General features: G+C 40.6%; 1 protein-coding gene across 4 annotated transcripts; it reads left to right on the forward strand.

Moving 5' to 3' along the window:
• The first annotated feature begins 59 nt into the window (after window positions 1–59).
• u2af2a (U2 small nuclear RNA auxiliary factor 2a) lies at window positions 60–9,908 on the forward strand. Of its 4 annotated transcripts, none has more exons than XM_056380282.1 (12): window positions 60–664; window positions 1,567–1,708; window positions 3,886–3,921; window positions 4,256–4,359; window positions 4,514–4,665; window positions 4,833–4,949; window positions 5,060–5,216; window positions 5,339–5,418; window positions 5,637–5,759; window positions 6,283–6,369; window positions 7,312–7,560; window positions 7,699–9,908. In XM_056380282.1, exons 1-12 carry the CDS (start codon window positions 616–618, stop codon window positions 7,831–7,833), a joined length of 1,431 nt encoding a protein of 476 aa, XP_056236257.1. In that variant the 5' UTR covers window positions 60–615; the 3' UTR covers window positions 7,834–9,908. The 4 variants fall into 4 exon arrangements, with proteins under 4 accessions (XP_056236257.1, XP_056236259.1, XP_056236260.1 ...); XM_056380283.1 differs by having other exon boundaries at window positions 61–664; window positions 5,060–5,198; XM_056380284.1 differs by lacking the exon at window positions 3,886–3,921.
• The last annotated feature ends 2,686 nt before the right edge of the window (window positions 9,909–12,594 follow it).

Genomic DNA, 12,594 nt, shown 5'->3' on the forward strand with positions numbered 1-12,594 from the left:
ACAAATATATCTTTTCCTTCTCCTCGGCTATGAAGCTTTTCTACTCACCGGAAACGTGTCATTCATCAACTTCCGGTGTCACGGGGTACCGGGGAGACGGAGCAAAAAAGCGGGCATACTGAAATCTTTATTGTTTTCGTCAGTCTTGAAACATTTGAAAGCGAATATATTTGGCTTATAAAGTCAAACGACTGCGCCGTGTGGGCCAGTGATCCCCTGGGATTTGCATTTGGCTTGGAAAAGACTCTCATTCATTCGGTTTTCGTACTCGCTAGCTGGCTAACGAGGCTCCACACCAGCAGGCCTGTTCTTCTGGACTTTGCTACAACCTAGTTAGCTAACGTTAGCAGGCTAACCCATGCGAACACGTTTTCTTTCTCAATGATTCCGCCAGTTACGTTATAATATAATACCACGCCGCGAATGTGAGTGCTGGTTAACAGTTTTCGATAATTCCGTTTTTAAGTAGGCTGCTAGTTGAAGCTAACTTACTTGAGCTGCATCAGCGAGGCGCTTGTTTTTAAAAGTGTTGTTCACTTTGTTGCTAGCTTAAGCTAGCCACCGCCAACTGAACAACGCAGTCACTGAAAGCGCAGCAGCCTTTAGCTCACAGAGATGTCGGACTTCGACGAATTCGAAAGACAGCTCTCTGAAAACAAACAAGGTATGCCGACCACTTGCACGCCAGCAATTGGAAATGTGAAGTTGTGCTTATGATTGCAATCGCCGCTATCGGTTTAGCGAGACATGGATATGTCTATTTACTGGATCATTGTAAGCACGATAATTAGCCCTCAGCATTGAACCTTTTGATATGCAATCTGGCTTTTAAAGCTGTAACGGTGGATGTAAAAGCTGTAATATAATGCATTTTTTGTATCTGAATGCCTTTACGTTATTTAACTACGTAAAGGTAACTCACATTGTTTCCTGAAGGCAGGGGCAGTCTATAACATGGTAGAGCTTCTGCCAGTACCAGCTGACTGAATAGTTGAGGCAGCTAGCATTCATTCTTTGCAGCTGTTGGGTCCAGTGAACATTTCCAGTGTTATTTACTATTGTCTCCAGCTTTCTGACACTAGAAGCCGGTAACGCCACCAACCATGGCTATTACCCTTATCTCACATTAATCTCTCTTTAACCTAGATTTGCGTTTACACGCAATACTTTGCACTTCGTGTTGGAGATGGTTAAATTACACGTTGTGATATTTTGAACCAATATTTCAAACTACATGCACTAGTTGTGTTTTGTCTCTAGTTCTCTATATTAATCTGTATGGTCACATTGCATTGATTGGTAAGGTCAAATGCTGTGGGCTTGTTAATGTATTGCTACCATATACTAGCTTTAGTATTACCATGTGCTGTAAAGTATGTTGGACAGTTGCTCATTTCCTTTCAAATTTCCATCCAAGGTCATTAATCTTTTGAGCTAAAGCTATGAGGATATTTCACTAATGCATATCCCTTAAGTTTTTTTTATTGTTCAATTAGCAAGTTGTGTGTGTCATTTTATACCAATGTGTATACCATTTTGTAATGTCATTTAACACTTTTCCTGCAGCTGAACGGGACAAAGAGAACCGCCACCACCGTCGGTCCTCCTCCCGCAGCCGTAGCAGAGAGAGGAAAAGGAGGAGCAGAGACAGGGATAGACGCAGCAGGGACCGCCGTGGGGACAGTAAGGAGCGCAGGCACAGACGCAGGTTAGTACCTTTGTACAACTGCACCCGGACCAGCAACCTTTGAAAATTCCTATGTCACATCATCATGTATCCCTCTCTACTGGCCTTGCAGTTCATGTCATTACCACTGGGTTAATAGGAAGTGTTTCACTCAAGCAAAAGAGACTGATAAGAATGGTTTTGACCACATTAATTTATGAACGCTATTTTTTTTTGGTTCCGAGGCTGTTTAGCAGTGCATTATATGACTCAGAGCAACCATGGGCCACAGAGATATACACGAGTATGAACACATTGTTGGAGTTTGGTGTTGCTCTGAGTGTGCACGCATACATGCTTTTTGCCACACCAGCATGTCTTCGCTACACCCTCGACTTGATCTTGGCATCTAACTGTTCGCCTACTGTACTGTAGGTGGCTGCAAATTCCAAACTCAAGAAAATGCACACAGGAAATGACATTGAAATCCATTAGCATTGATTAAAAAAAAGAAAAAGACAAACTTAAGCACTCTACTTCTAAGGCAACTGCCATCATCTGTTCATTTTGGGCAATAGAGCAATTTCACAAAACTTGAGAGCTGTCTGCATGAAGTTAAAAAATTGTGACTCTAAAGTCTATCTATTGATCACATTGACATATTTTGAATGCCTTTAGGTGAGCTAGTTGGGCTCCTAGAATATAGCCACTGAAAACTGACTGCCCCTTAGCTAATGAAATATTATTCCCTTGAATATTATTTCACTAGCAGTTTGACTTTGATATAGCCTAATTTAGATAATGTTATTTATGTTTTCTGCCCCCAAGCCCTCTGTCACTTGTGCTAATGACATTGTACTAATCACGCCTCAAGCATAGCATTGGGACATAGTTTTGAATACACACATTGACAGCTGCTGCAACTTTTTGAACATCCTTGATAGTTTAACAGAGAATATTAATACTTAATGGTTTTATGAAGAATTTCAGACCCATCGTAGAATTACAAATCCCACTGATTGGTATTAATAGAATAGGGGGTGGATACATATCCAAAAATTTTGAAATTATGTTTCGGTGCCTGGTTCAGTCATGTTGGTCATTTTAAAGTGGCCATGCATGTGTCATCAGGGTAAATAGGCAAGCTGTGACCATGGTAACAACTGCATGACAACACAAACACAAACTCAGTGCTTTAGCTCACACTATCTGCGCCAGGTTTGGGCTGGGTTCAGACATAAAAACAGAATCCCTGTCGGGTTCGAGTTGGGCTCGGTTACTACTCCCTTGGACTCAGGTTGGGTTCAAAGAGAATTATGCAGCCCGAGCTGCATTGTATAATAGCACCCCTTCGAGAAGAATTGGTTTGTCATTTAAGATTCTTTACATTTTCATTCTTGTGTCGCACAACGTCAGATGTGACACATGCAGCCATACAGTATGTCTGTGATTGTCTCATGATGAGCCTGAGCTCCATTGTTAGATATAATCTCTTTAAGGGTTGTGCTGTGAGAAAGTGCCTACCAACTCCCTGACAAGCCTGACTGTCAGGGAAAGGTGCTCACTTTTGGACATGTAACACCTGTGGGTCTTTGTGGATATGATTAGAAATGTTGGATAGCTTTTGAAACATGTGCTTATCAATACAATAGGTGTTGATGGTGAAATCTATGGATTCAATTTATACAAGATTGACTTTCAACAGTCGAAGCCACACATCCCTTTAACGACTGCTTCAGTACATTATTTCCAATACATAATGTTGTGAAGCTTGTCAAAACTCTGCTGCTTGTTGGCTGTGAATGAATGTGAATACTGTTGCTCCTTGTCTCTCAGTGCTAATTTAAAAAAGTTCCCGTGGGTCACCCAGTGTGAGTCCTTGGCCAAAAGATGTAAAATTCTACCCCCCCCCCCCCTTTTTTTTTTTGCAGCTGCTGAGTGTTTGTGAAATTGTCATTTCTGCTTTCATTGCATCATTAGTTGTTCTCAAATGGTCTAATAGTATTGCATGTCAGCAGTGAGTCTCACTGAATGTGCTGGGTTGTCATCTGAACTTGAAAGGACTTTGCGCTTTGAGAAAAACAAGGATTGCCAAGGCTCCTGGTAGCTTTTCGATTTGGTGAGGGTCGTAGAAATTTGGATTCTATTTTTTTGAAGTGGAAATGTTGGTGAATGTCATGATTTGAGAGAAATGTGAAACCCTTCCAATGTCATTTCAGCTCACCATCCAGCTACCCCCAGGACAATGCTGGAAGGTAATACAGCAAACTAACACAAAGCTGGTTTGTGCATTATTGCAACAACTGCAAATTAATGGTCTTCCTCTGATTCTAAGTGCTATTGACTCATTGTGTAGATATCTACCTGGATTGGGTTTTCTATCCCTTTTTTTCCCTCTACCATCACCTTTACAATGTTTTGATTGATGCAAGTCCCCACAAAAGTTGCTAGATTTTGCAGTATATATTTTTGAAGACATGAGCCATCATCAAATCTAGTATTTTACTGCTGAGCTAATGACAGATATCTGTTTTTGCATTGATCATTCTACTTTTTTTCATTTTACCTGTCCTTATCTTCCTCCAACAGCCGCTCTCCACACCGTGAGAAGAAGAAGAAGGTGAAGAAGTACTGGGATGTCCCTCCACCTGGTTTTGAGCACATCACTCCCATGCAATACAAAGCCATGCAAGGTAAAAAATCCCATGTCTTTTGCTTATTTGATCCATTTTTAATATGCTTCCTGTCTTGTACTGCAGCCTACCCTACTGAAGTACACGGTTAGTGTAAAATATGTACATACAATTACATTGTTGAATGTTTCCTGTCTTTGGCTTTGCTCTCCAGCTGCAGGCCAGATCCCAGCCACAGCCCTCCTGCCGACCATGACTCCGGATGGCCTGGCTGTCACTCCCACCCCTGTACCTGTAGTGGGCAGCCAGATGACCCGGCAGGCCCGCAGGCTCTACGTGGGCAATATCCCCTTTGGTATCACAGAGGTGAGAAATAAGACAGTGTTTTGGCTTTTGAATCTAAGGTTATGAAGACATCACAGTACCTTGTGTGTCTTTCATCATTGTTTGTTTTGTTTTTTTAAATTTTTTTATATATAATTTCACCATTAATTAAAATTATTTTCTTAATTTCCTCTGTCTCTTCTCTGTAGGAGTCCATGATGGACTTCTTCAATGCCCAGATGCGTTTGGGTGGTCTTACTCAGGCCCCTGGAAACCCTGTCCTTGCAGTACAGATCAACCAGGATAAGAATTTTGCCTTCCTTGAGGTTAGAGAATCCCCTCATAAACCTGTCATTTGTTCTCCCTAGGTGTATCGATCTCTGTTTCAAAGAACAGTTTTGAAATTAATCACCTATATATATTTTTTTCTGTGTAGTTCCGTTCAGTGGATGAAACAACACAGGCCATGGCCTTTGATGGCATCATCTTTCAAGGCCAGAGTCTCAAGATTCGCCGTCCCCATGATTACCAGCCCCTGCCGGGCATGAGCGAGAACCCCAGTGTATATGTGCCTGGTACACAGACAATTAATGGTTTTTAACCCTAAGTACTTGTTGCATAATTCATAAGTAATCAGTAATTCATTCTCTACAGGAGCTTGCTCTCTGTTCTTCTCTGCTTACGTTTCTGCCTGTTGTCCTTGTGTCTCATGTAGGTGTGGTGTCCACAGTGGTGCCCGACTCAGCTCACAAGCTCTTCATTGGCGGCTTGCCCAACTACCTGAATGACGACCAGGTCAGTATTTATCCACACGTGCACTATTTAGGAAAAGTGACAGTAAAACATTAAAAGGGACATGATAAGATAGAAAGGTCTTTAAATCTTGCAGTCATAAAGTTGTGTTAATACTACACTTTGAGCTGTGTTATTCACATGATGGGAATGTTTTGAGTTAGTGGAAGTTTTTGGAAACCAAAGAACTTTCAGTGACTTTTCCGTATCCTGTATCTCAGGTGAAGGAGCTGTTGACGTCATTTGGCCCCCTGAAGGCCTTCAACCTGGTGAAGGACAGTGCCACAGGCTTATCTAAAGGATATGCCTTCTGTGAATATGTTGATGTCAACCTTAATGACCAGGTAAGCAGTGCAACCGAAAAAACATGTCAACAGGATATTTTTATGCCTCCCTGCCGCTGACAGCCAAGCTGGGGGCATTATGTTATGGAGTTGTCCGTCCGTCTGTCTTTCCAATTCACATGAATATGATATCTCAGTAACGCCTTGAGGGAATTTCTTCAAATTTGGCACAAACATTTACTTGGACTCAAGGATGAACCGATTAGATTTTGGTGATCAAAGGTCAAGGTCACTGTGACCTCACAAAACATGTTTTTGGCCATAATTCAAGAATTCATATGCTAATTATTATGAAATTTAACACAAATGGATAAAATAATGAAGTGATGCCATTTTATATTGACAAGGTCAAAGGTCAACTTCACTTTGGCAACATAATGTTCTGCAAAAACAGTTCTGACCATTATTCAATGCAATTCAGGAACAGAAGGGGGAGATTATGACCTTATTTCACAAAATTGTCAAACTTCCACAGCTTAAATACATTTTGAGAGTATTATTTAAAACCTTGATATCATTACAGGCTATTGCTGGGCTGAACGGCATGCAGCTCGGAGACAAGAAGCTCCTGGTGCAAAGAGCCAGTGTGGGATCCAAGAACGCCACTCTGGTGAGTATCCAGGGGCTGGACAAATGACAGCAGGGTCGTGGGAGGCTAGATGCTCTTTTAGATTTCCTGAAATGGATAAAGATGAACTGCTGATCAGATCTACTGTAGCAATTTCTATTCTAGTCTTCAAACACACTGATAACAAGTGTACAACTCTGAAGTAAGGTGGTTAATTGTACATTTTAGTGCAAGAAAAGATTTGACAAACACATCAGGTATTGACTATTATGTAAACAGTCTGTGCCAGAGTTGTGTGTGGTTCCATGGCCTGAGCAGTATGCACAGCACTACACTAAAATCCATTCGATTTTATACCCGCCAGTCTGATGGACATTTAAATTTGTATCCACTCACTTTAAGTAAGCAACAAGGGCCAAATGGGGCCACACACTATTTTTGTAGTCTTGGTGATTTCCATAATGCAGTAAATCTCTTGTTCACCTTAGTTTAATAAGTAATAATAGGGAAAAACTTTAATTGTTTTTCTGTCTTTACAGAAAGCCTGCTATGTGCTCTCTTTACCGTGTAAGCTTAACGTTATTTATAGCTTCCATATATGTGTTTTCTGATTCACACAGATATGGTACATTATATCTGAACCAACAAGAATACACACTAAATAACTAATTATATCCAGAAATTAAAGCGGCCAAGAGCTCAATATAAAATCAGTTATTAAAAAACGTTTTTTTAAATGTTTTGTTCAGCTAAATTACAAAAAAACAAGGTTGTAGTTCCACTAGGTTAAAAAAAAAAAACAGCATGTAGAAGTAAGTGAGAAAATGTTTTGTAGTGTATTTGTAGTCTAGCACTACTTCAGTGTATGAAAATGATAAACATGACGTCTTCTTTTTAACATCTGTTTTGGCTACTGTGGTCTACACTGATTGACATTGTAGATCTCCTGTTGGTCATAATACTTAAAGCAAACTGTCTTTTCAGACAAGCATGAACCAGACCCCGGTGACGCTGCAGGTGCCAGGTCTGAACAGCTCTGTGACTCAGATGGGAGGCCTGCCCACTGAGGTGCTGTGTCTGATGAACATGGTGGCCCCCGAGGAGCTGCTGGATGATGAGGAGTATGAAGAGATTGTGGAGGACGTCAGGGACGAGTGCAGCAAGTACGGCCAGGTCAAGAGCATTGAGATACCTCGACCCGTGGACGGCCTGGAAGTTCCTGGGACTGGCAAGGTATAGCATATCGGATTCAGTTATGAAAAATTTGATCTGTCTAAATGTAAATGATATGATAAACAATATTCTGATATGTCAAAACATTATTCTAATATGGTTATAACCTCTTCTTTTTTTTTTTTAACCACTCTGTAGATCTTTGTGGAGTTCACATCAGTTTTTGACTCCCAGAAGGCCATGCAGGGGCTGACAGGAAGGAAGTTTGCCAACAGGGTGGTGGTGACCAAATACTGCGACCCAGACGCTTATCACCGCCGGGACTTCTGGTAGAGGAGGCATGAAGAGAAGAGGGGAGGGAGGGTGGGAAGGGGGAGGGAGGGAGGGGGGGAGGGAGGGAGGGGATGTGTACTGCCTATTTCCAAATCAGCCCCCCGATTGATTTGGTAGAGTTACATTTCAGGTAGATCTGAGAATATTAAGCATTTGACGAATGGCTTTGGTGACTTCCAATTTTTCGTTTGAGATCTACATGAAATCTCCAGCAGTTAAAATGGATATTTGGAATTAGGACAGGAAAAGACTGGGGAGGGTTTGTATTCAGTCCGTAAGAGAGGGGGCTAGGTTTGGGTGGTAAGGGTGTAGCTGGGTGGGTGGGTGGGGTGTCAAAGATTTTTGAGAAATGTGTGTAATAATAGGTCCAGGGTGGGGTCAACAATTTTTATACTTTGTGAGACAGGGATGTCATTTTGGGTGGGAGGGGGGTGCCACACTTTAAGGTTTGTATTTAAATGGAGGTAGCCTGTTTTAAGTACATTAGGAAGGAGTTGCAGTAGGGAACTAACTGGACTATTGTGATTGGATGGAGAAAACAGGAGTGTTTATTTGTGAAAGGGAGATGTGGGGGAGATGGAGAGGAAGATGAGGGCAATTTGTTTGACAATTTAATGTAGATATATGGTAGCTGTAACATCCTCTTCAGTTTTGCCATCATCATGAGAAAGCCAAGGGGAGACTCTTCATTATTGGATTTTTTTTTCTGTTTGGACATTTCCTCATGTTCCTTCATTTTCACCAGACTACTGCCCCCCTCAGGACGATTGTTAGAGAATCTGTTGTCTGATTGGACTCTATCTGAATGTCAACTGTAATTGTTCCGATACTGTGTGTAGCTTCTCTGATTTGAGCTGTAATATCGCCTTGTATTCAGGCTATAGAATAACATGAACTGCAGAAAAGAACATTTTCAATTATACCTATTCAATTGTTTTTCTTTTTTTCTCTTTTTTTTTTTTTTTTTTTATTTACTGTAACTTTTTCACGCCCATCTTTTGTGCACAGCTTTTTAACAGGTGAGATTGTTTTGTCTCGGCAGTTCAGTCCTGATTTAATTCAAGAGGAAATAAACAAAGAAAGACTAGGAGAAGCAAAGAGATTGGTTACTAATGGGGATTTATCTCTTCCTTACCAAAAAGCCTTAATGTTATTACACGTCAATTTGCTGAGGAAAAAAATTTGGCTTGCCCCTCTCTCAATGATGTCTCTATGTTCATAAATGTCACTATCTCGTGCTTAAGCCTTGCATTACCAGTTCTCATTCTTCCTTGTTTCCCTGCAGATTTGGGATGCAAGATGTGTTGGATACGTGTGGGTTTTTTTGTGCGACATCTCATCTCTTTGACAAGACCAAATAAACATGTTACTGATACCCACGACTCATGTTGTGCTACAGAGTGAAACCAAAACTACGCAACAACACAACTACTCCCAGCCTGACTTGTTTTTAAAAAAAACAAAAAACATAAATTAAGAGGCAATGGCTTTAATTAATTTAAGAGTTAAAGTAAACCGAACACTGCAGTGGCTTTTTTCAGAAAATTAAATGGAAGCCCGCAGACAAAAGAATTCCTATCATGCACCTGACTAAATTTCAACAAATTTCACATTTTCCTGTTCAGATGTTATGATTTTATTATTTTACTGTTAGCCTGTGGGGATATTCACTAAATCTAAGGGGTAGCTGTCGGGATGTTCGAAACTGTCCGCGTGAACTTAAAATCTGCTTTTCTCTAATCTCCCTCATCTTCTGCCCTTGTTTCTCTGAGGACCACATGTTCACTCTGTATGGGCTTGAGACTCTGCTTTCATTTGATACTTTGGGTTGCTTAAGACAGCGATGAAGAGAGGTTGTGTCAGTGATAACACTTTTGAAATGTTACTCCTTACTTTCTGAAAATCTGCTTTTTTCAGTGTCACTGTCATTTAATTTCTTTTTTTTTTCTCTGAAAAAAATGTGATTTCTTAAATGATTTAAAACCTAAAAACCACATCTAGTTTATAAAAGCAGAAACAGTCTTTCATTTGTCCAATTTGTTTTCAAATGTTGATTAAAAACTGAATTTACATGATGTCTATTTTTTTCCTTGGCTTCCTTTTTGTATTCACAACCACCAGAGCGCAGCACAGATTTATTCAACCAGCAAGTGATGACATTCACAGTTAATTATAGAGATAGAGTAGACTGGAGCCATGTCCAGGCATTTTCATTCAGTCAATGGCATAATTTATCAAGTCCTGTAGTTAATGATAACGTCCAAACGATGGAGCTATTTTACAGTCACAAAAATACTCTGCAACACAGTATGAAGAACACCTTTTTCACAACAGAATATTTTCTTCTAGGCGTCCCAGTGGCTCCTTTATATCTGGAAAGTCAACTCACAGTCTATGATATTAATGACACACAAATATGTACTTTCAGTTATACAGTTCAAAGAGGGAAATCTTTTCAGGTTTAATTTTAAGACTGAGGCACAGATTTCCTCCCACTCAACCAGACGGCCGTCTAATCTTTACCTTCCCAATCATCTGACAAGCAAAAGAACATTCTCAGTCAGATACAGGAGTCCAAACTTATTGAACTCTCTCATTTGGGTAAATGTGTGCCAAAATCAGACTGAGCATATTTAAAAAAAGACTTGTGTCTTTTTTATATTTCTTTTATTCATATCATAACTGTGGATTTGGTTTTAAGGTAATTAGTAGAACCCTTTGGTCTTTTTCCAAGCCCTGCACATTACATTTCAATATATATTTATCATGTGCTTCATTCTAACTTGTGCAATTGAACAAAGCTCATGTTTACATTATTTAGCAGGCGAATTTATCTAATTATGAATTGCTTGGGAAGTGTTTCTTTCTCTTGGTTGCAGCAGCATCTATGCTGCCTGTGTTAAAATCCACACAGAAATCAAGTGAAGGTATGTTGTCTGTGTCTTTCATATTTCACTTAGTCCCCATGAGTACATATGTCTTGCTCAGCATCAATAAATGCCATAAAGGCTGGAACCACCTGGGACCTATTCAACAGGGACTTCCTGTAAAACAGTTACAAGAAAACAACAAATCTCTGACATGAAACAATGTCCTGTGTCAGCTCTATACTGCCCATCTCCATCTGCATCGCTGCACCCCACTGCACAAAACCCAGCAGTAGGGCCACTCATGCAGCACTCTCTGCTCTGTCGTTCCCCGAGGGTACAGATAAAACAGCAGCAGCTCTCCCAGGCAGCTGAAGCCACATCCACCAGAGGAAACATGAAAAACTGACCCTGCCTCCCTTATAGATCAGGACATTAAGGCTGCTTAACATGAGACCTATTGAATGTCATTAGCAGGCCTCCGCGGCCCAATGCTGCAGTGAAGACTGTAAATACCTCATCTCCCTCTAGTGGTGAATGTAAGACTCTGGTGATCGTCATTGTCATTCTGGGCAGTGCCTCCCCATTGATCTTCATTCAGAAAGATACAACACTGCAGCAGTGGGAGAGCGCAACATTGTCGGATGGATGCAGTACAGTGTGTACATGTCCCGGTGTACATTGAGCATATGGGAGTAGTGATGTCAAACACAGACAAACTGCACCTGCAATGAAGAACAGCGCTCAAACATGGAGACCTGTGCATAGTGTGTATACCTGTATATACTTTCTCATTTCCTGTTTGTCTGACACTATTAAAGAATGGAGATATTTTATGTTTTTGTTATTATCAACAAATCCAATGAAAAAACCAAACCAACAATGATGTTAGTCCTCCTCTCAGTACCTTCTGTTTGTCTGTGGCTCTCGACCCAAACCCCTTTTAATTGAAGACTTAAATCTTTAAATACTGGCCATATGTGAAATATTTTATGTTACATAGCTAAGATAAAAAAATAAAAAAACCTCATTCAAAGTAACATCATTCAAACATCATTCAAAGTGTGGGAAAAAGCCACGCTAACTAGTATTTACAGCGGCAGAATGGAGCAATTGGGGTCAAGTGAAAATAAACCACTGTGCCCATGTTGTCCAGTGTGGCTCATTGGTGTGTTTTTAATAGTTTCTGGTTGACGATGGAGAACTTCCACCCAGAGGAATCGCTACAGTGTATTCTTCTTTAGCTCCACAGTCAATACATGTAACTATAGGATCTATAGGTTAATTGTTGGTCCTTCCATGGGATTTGTAAAACAATAAGCATAATATAAGAAACAACTAGACTTATCCTTTAACTTACTCATATTCTCAGTCAACATTACTTAGCAGCATCATAGTAAGGAAACGATACAGCTGTGATGTGCACAAGTATGGCCAGTATGCGCATGGCTGCATACATGTGTGCAGTTCAGCGTGTTCAAGCATAAATCAGTACTGCTGACAGGGGCACTTGAGTGATGTGGAGACAAGATTGTTCACATCAGCATACTGTAGATTATTGATGGCCTCAGACTGTGTGCGGACACTTTCTATCAATCTCACATGATGGAGGAGCAGAGATCTGCTGCATAATTAGAGGCAAAGTCAGTTTAATGAGTAGACACACATATGTGCATTAAGAAAAGATAGCTGTCCCCCAGATGAATCTGTTAATCACGGCTGTCATGTGACCAACATTGCTTCTTCCTCTGTGAGAAAGTCCATCTGCAAACTGCACCAAATTCAGCACCGTGACTTCACTGCAATCTCTCCAAAAAAAGAAGAAAGGGAACAGGGCTCGACTGTTTTGGACATTGTAGGTGTTTATTTTCCTGTCACAGCCTGCAGCCTGTTT

Source organism: Seriola aureovittata, chromosome 7 (assembly GCF_021018895.1).
Source record: "Seriola aureovittata isolate HTS-2021-v1 ecotype China chromosome 7, ASM2101889v1, whole genome shotgun sequence".
Lineage (NCBI taxonomy): Eukaryota > Metazoa > Chordata > Actinopteri > Carangiformes > Carangidae > Seriola > Seriola aureovittata.

Excerpts from the sequence above, each read along its gene's own strand:
- u2af2a (XM_056380282.1), top strand. The coding sequence starts at position 616 with ATGTCGGACTTCGACGAATTCGAAAGACAGCTCTCTGAAAACAAACAA. Across the intron at positions 5,419-5,636 it reads ACTACCTGAATGACGACCAG|GTGAAGGAGCTGTTGACGTC; the intron begins GTCAGTATTTAT and ends CCTGTATCTCAG. Across the intron at positions 6,370-7,311 it reads GATCCAAGAACGCCACTCTG|ACAAGCATGAACCAGACCCC; the intron begins GTGAGTATCCAG and ends CTGTCTTTTCAG.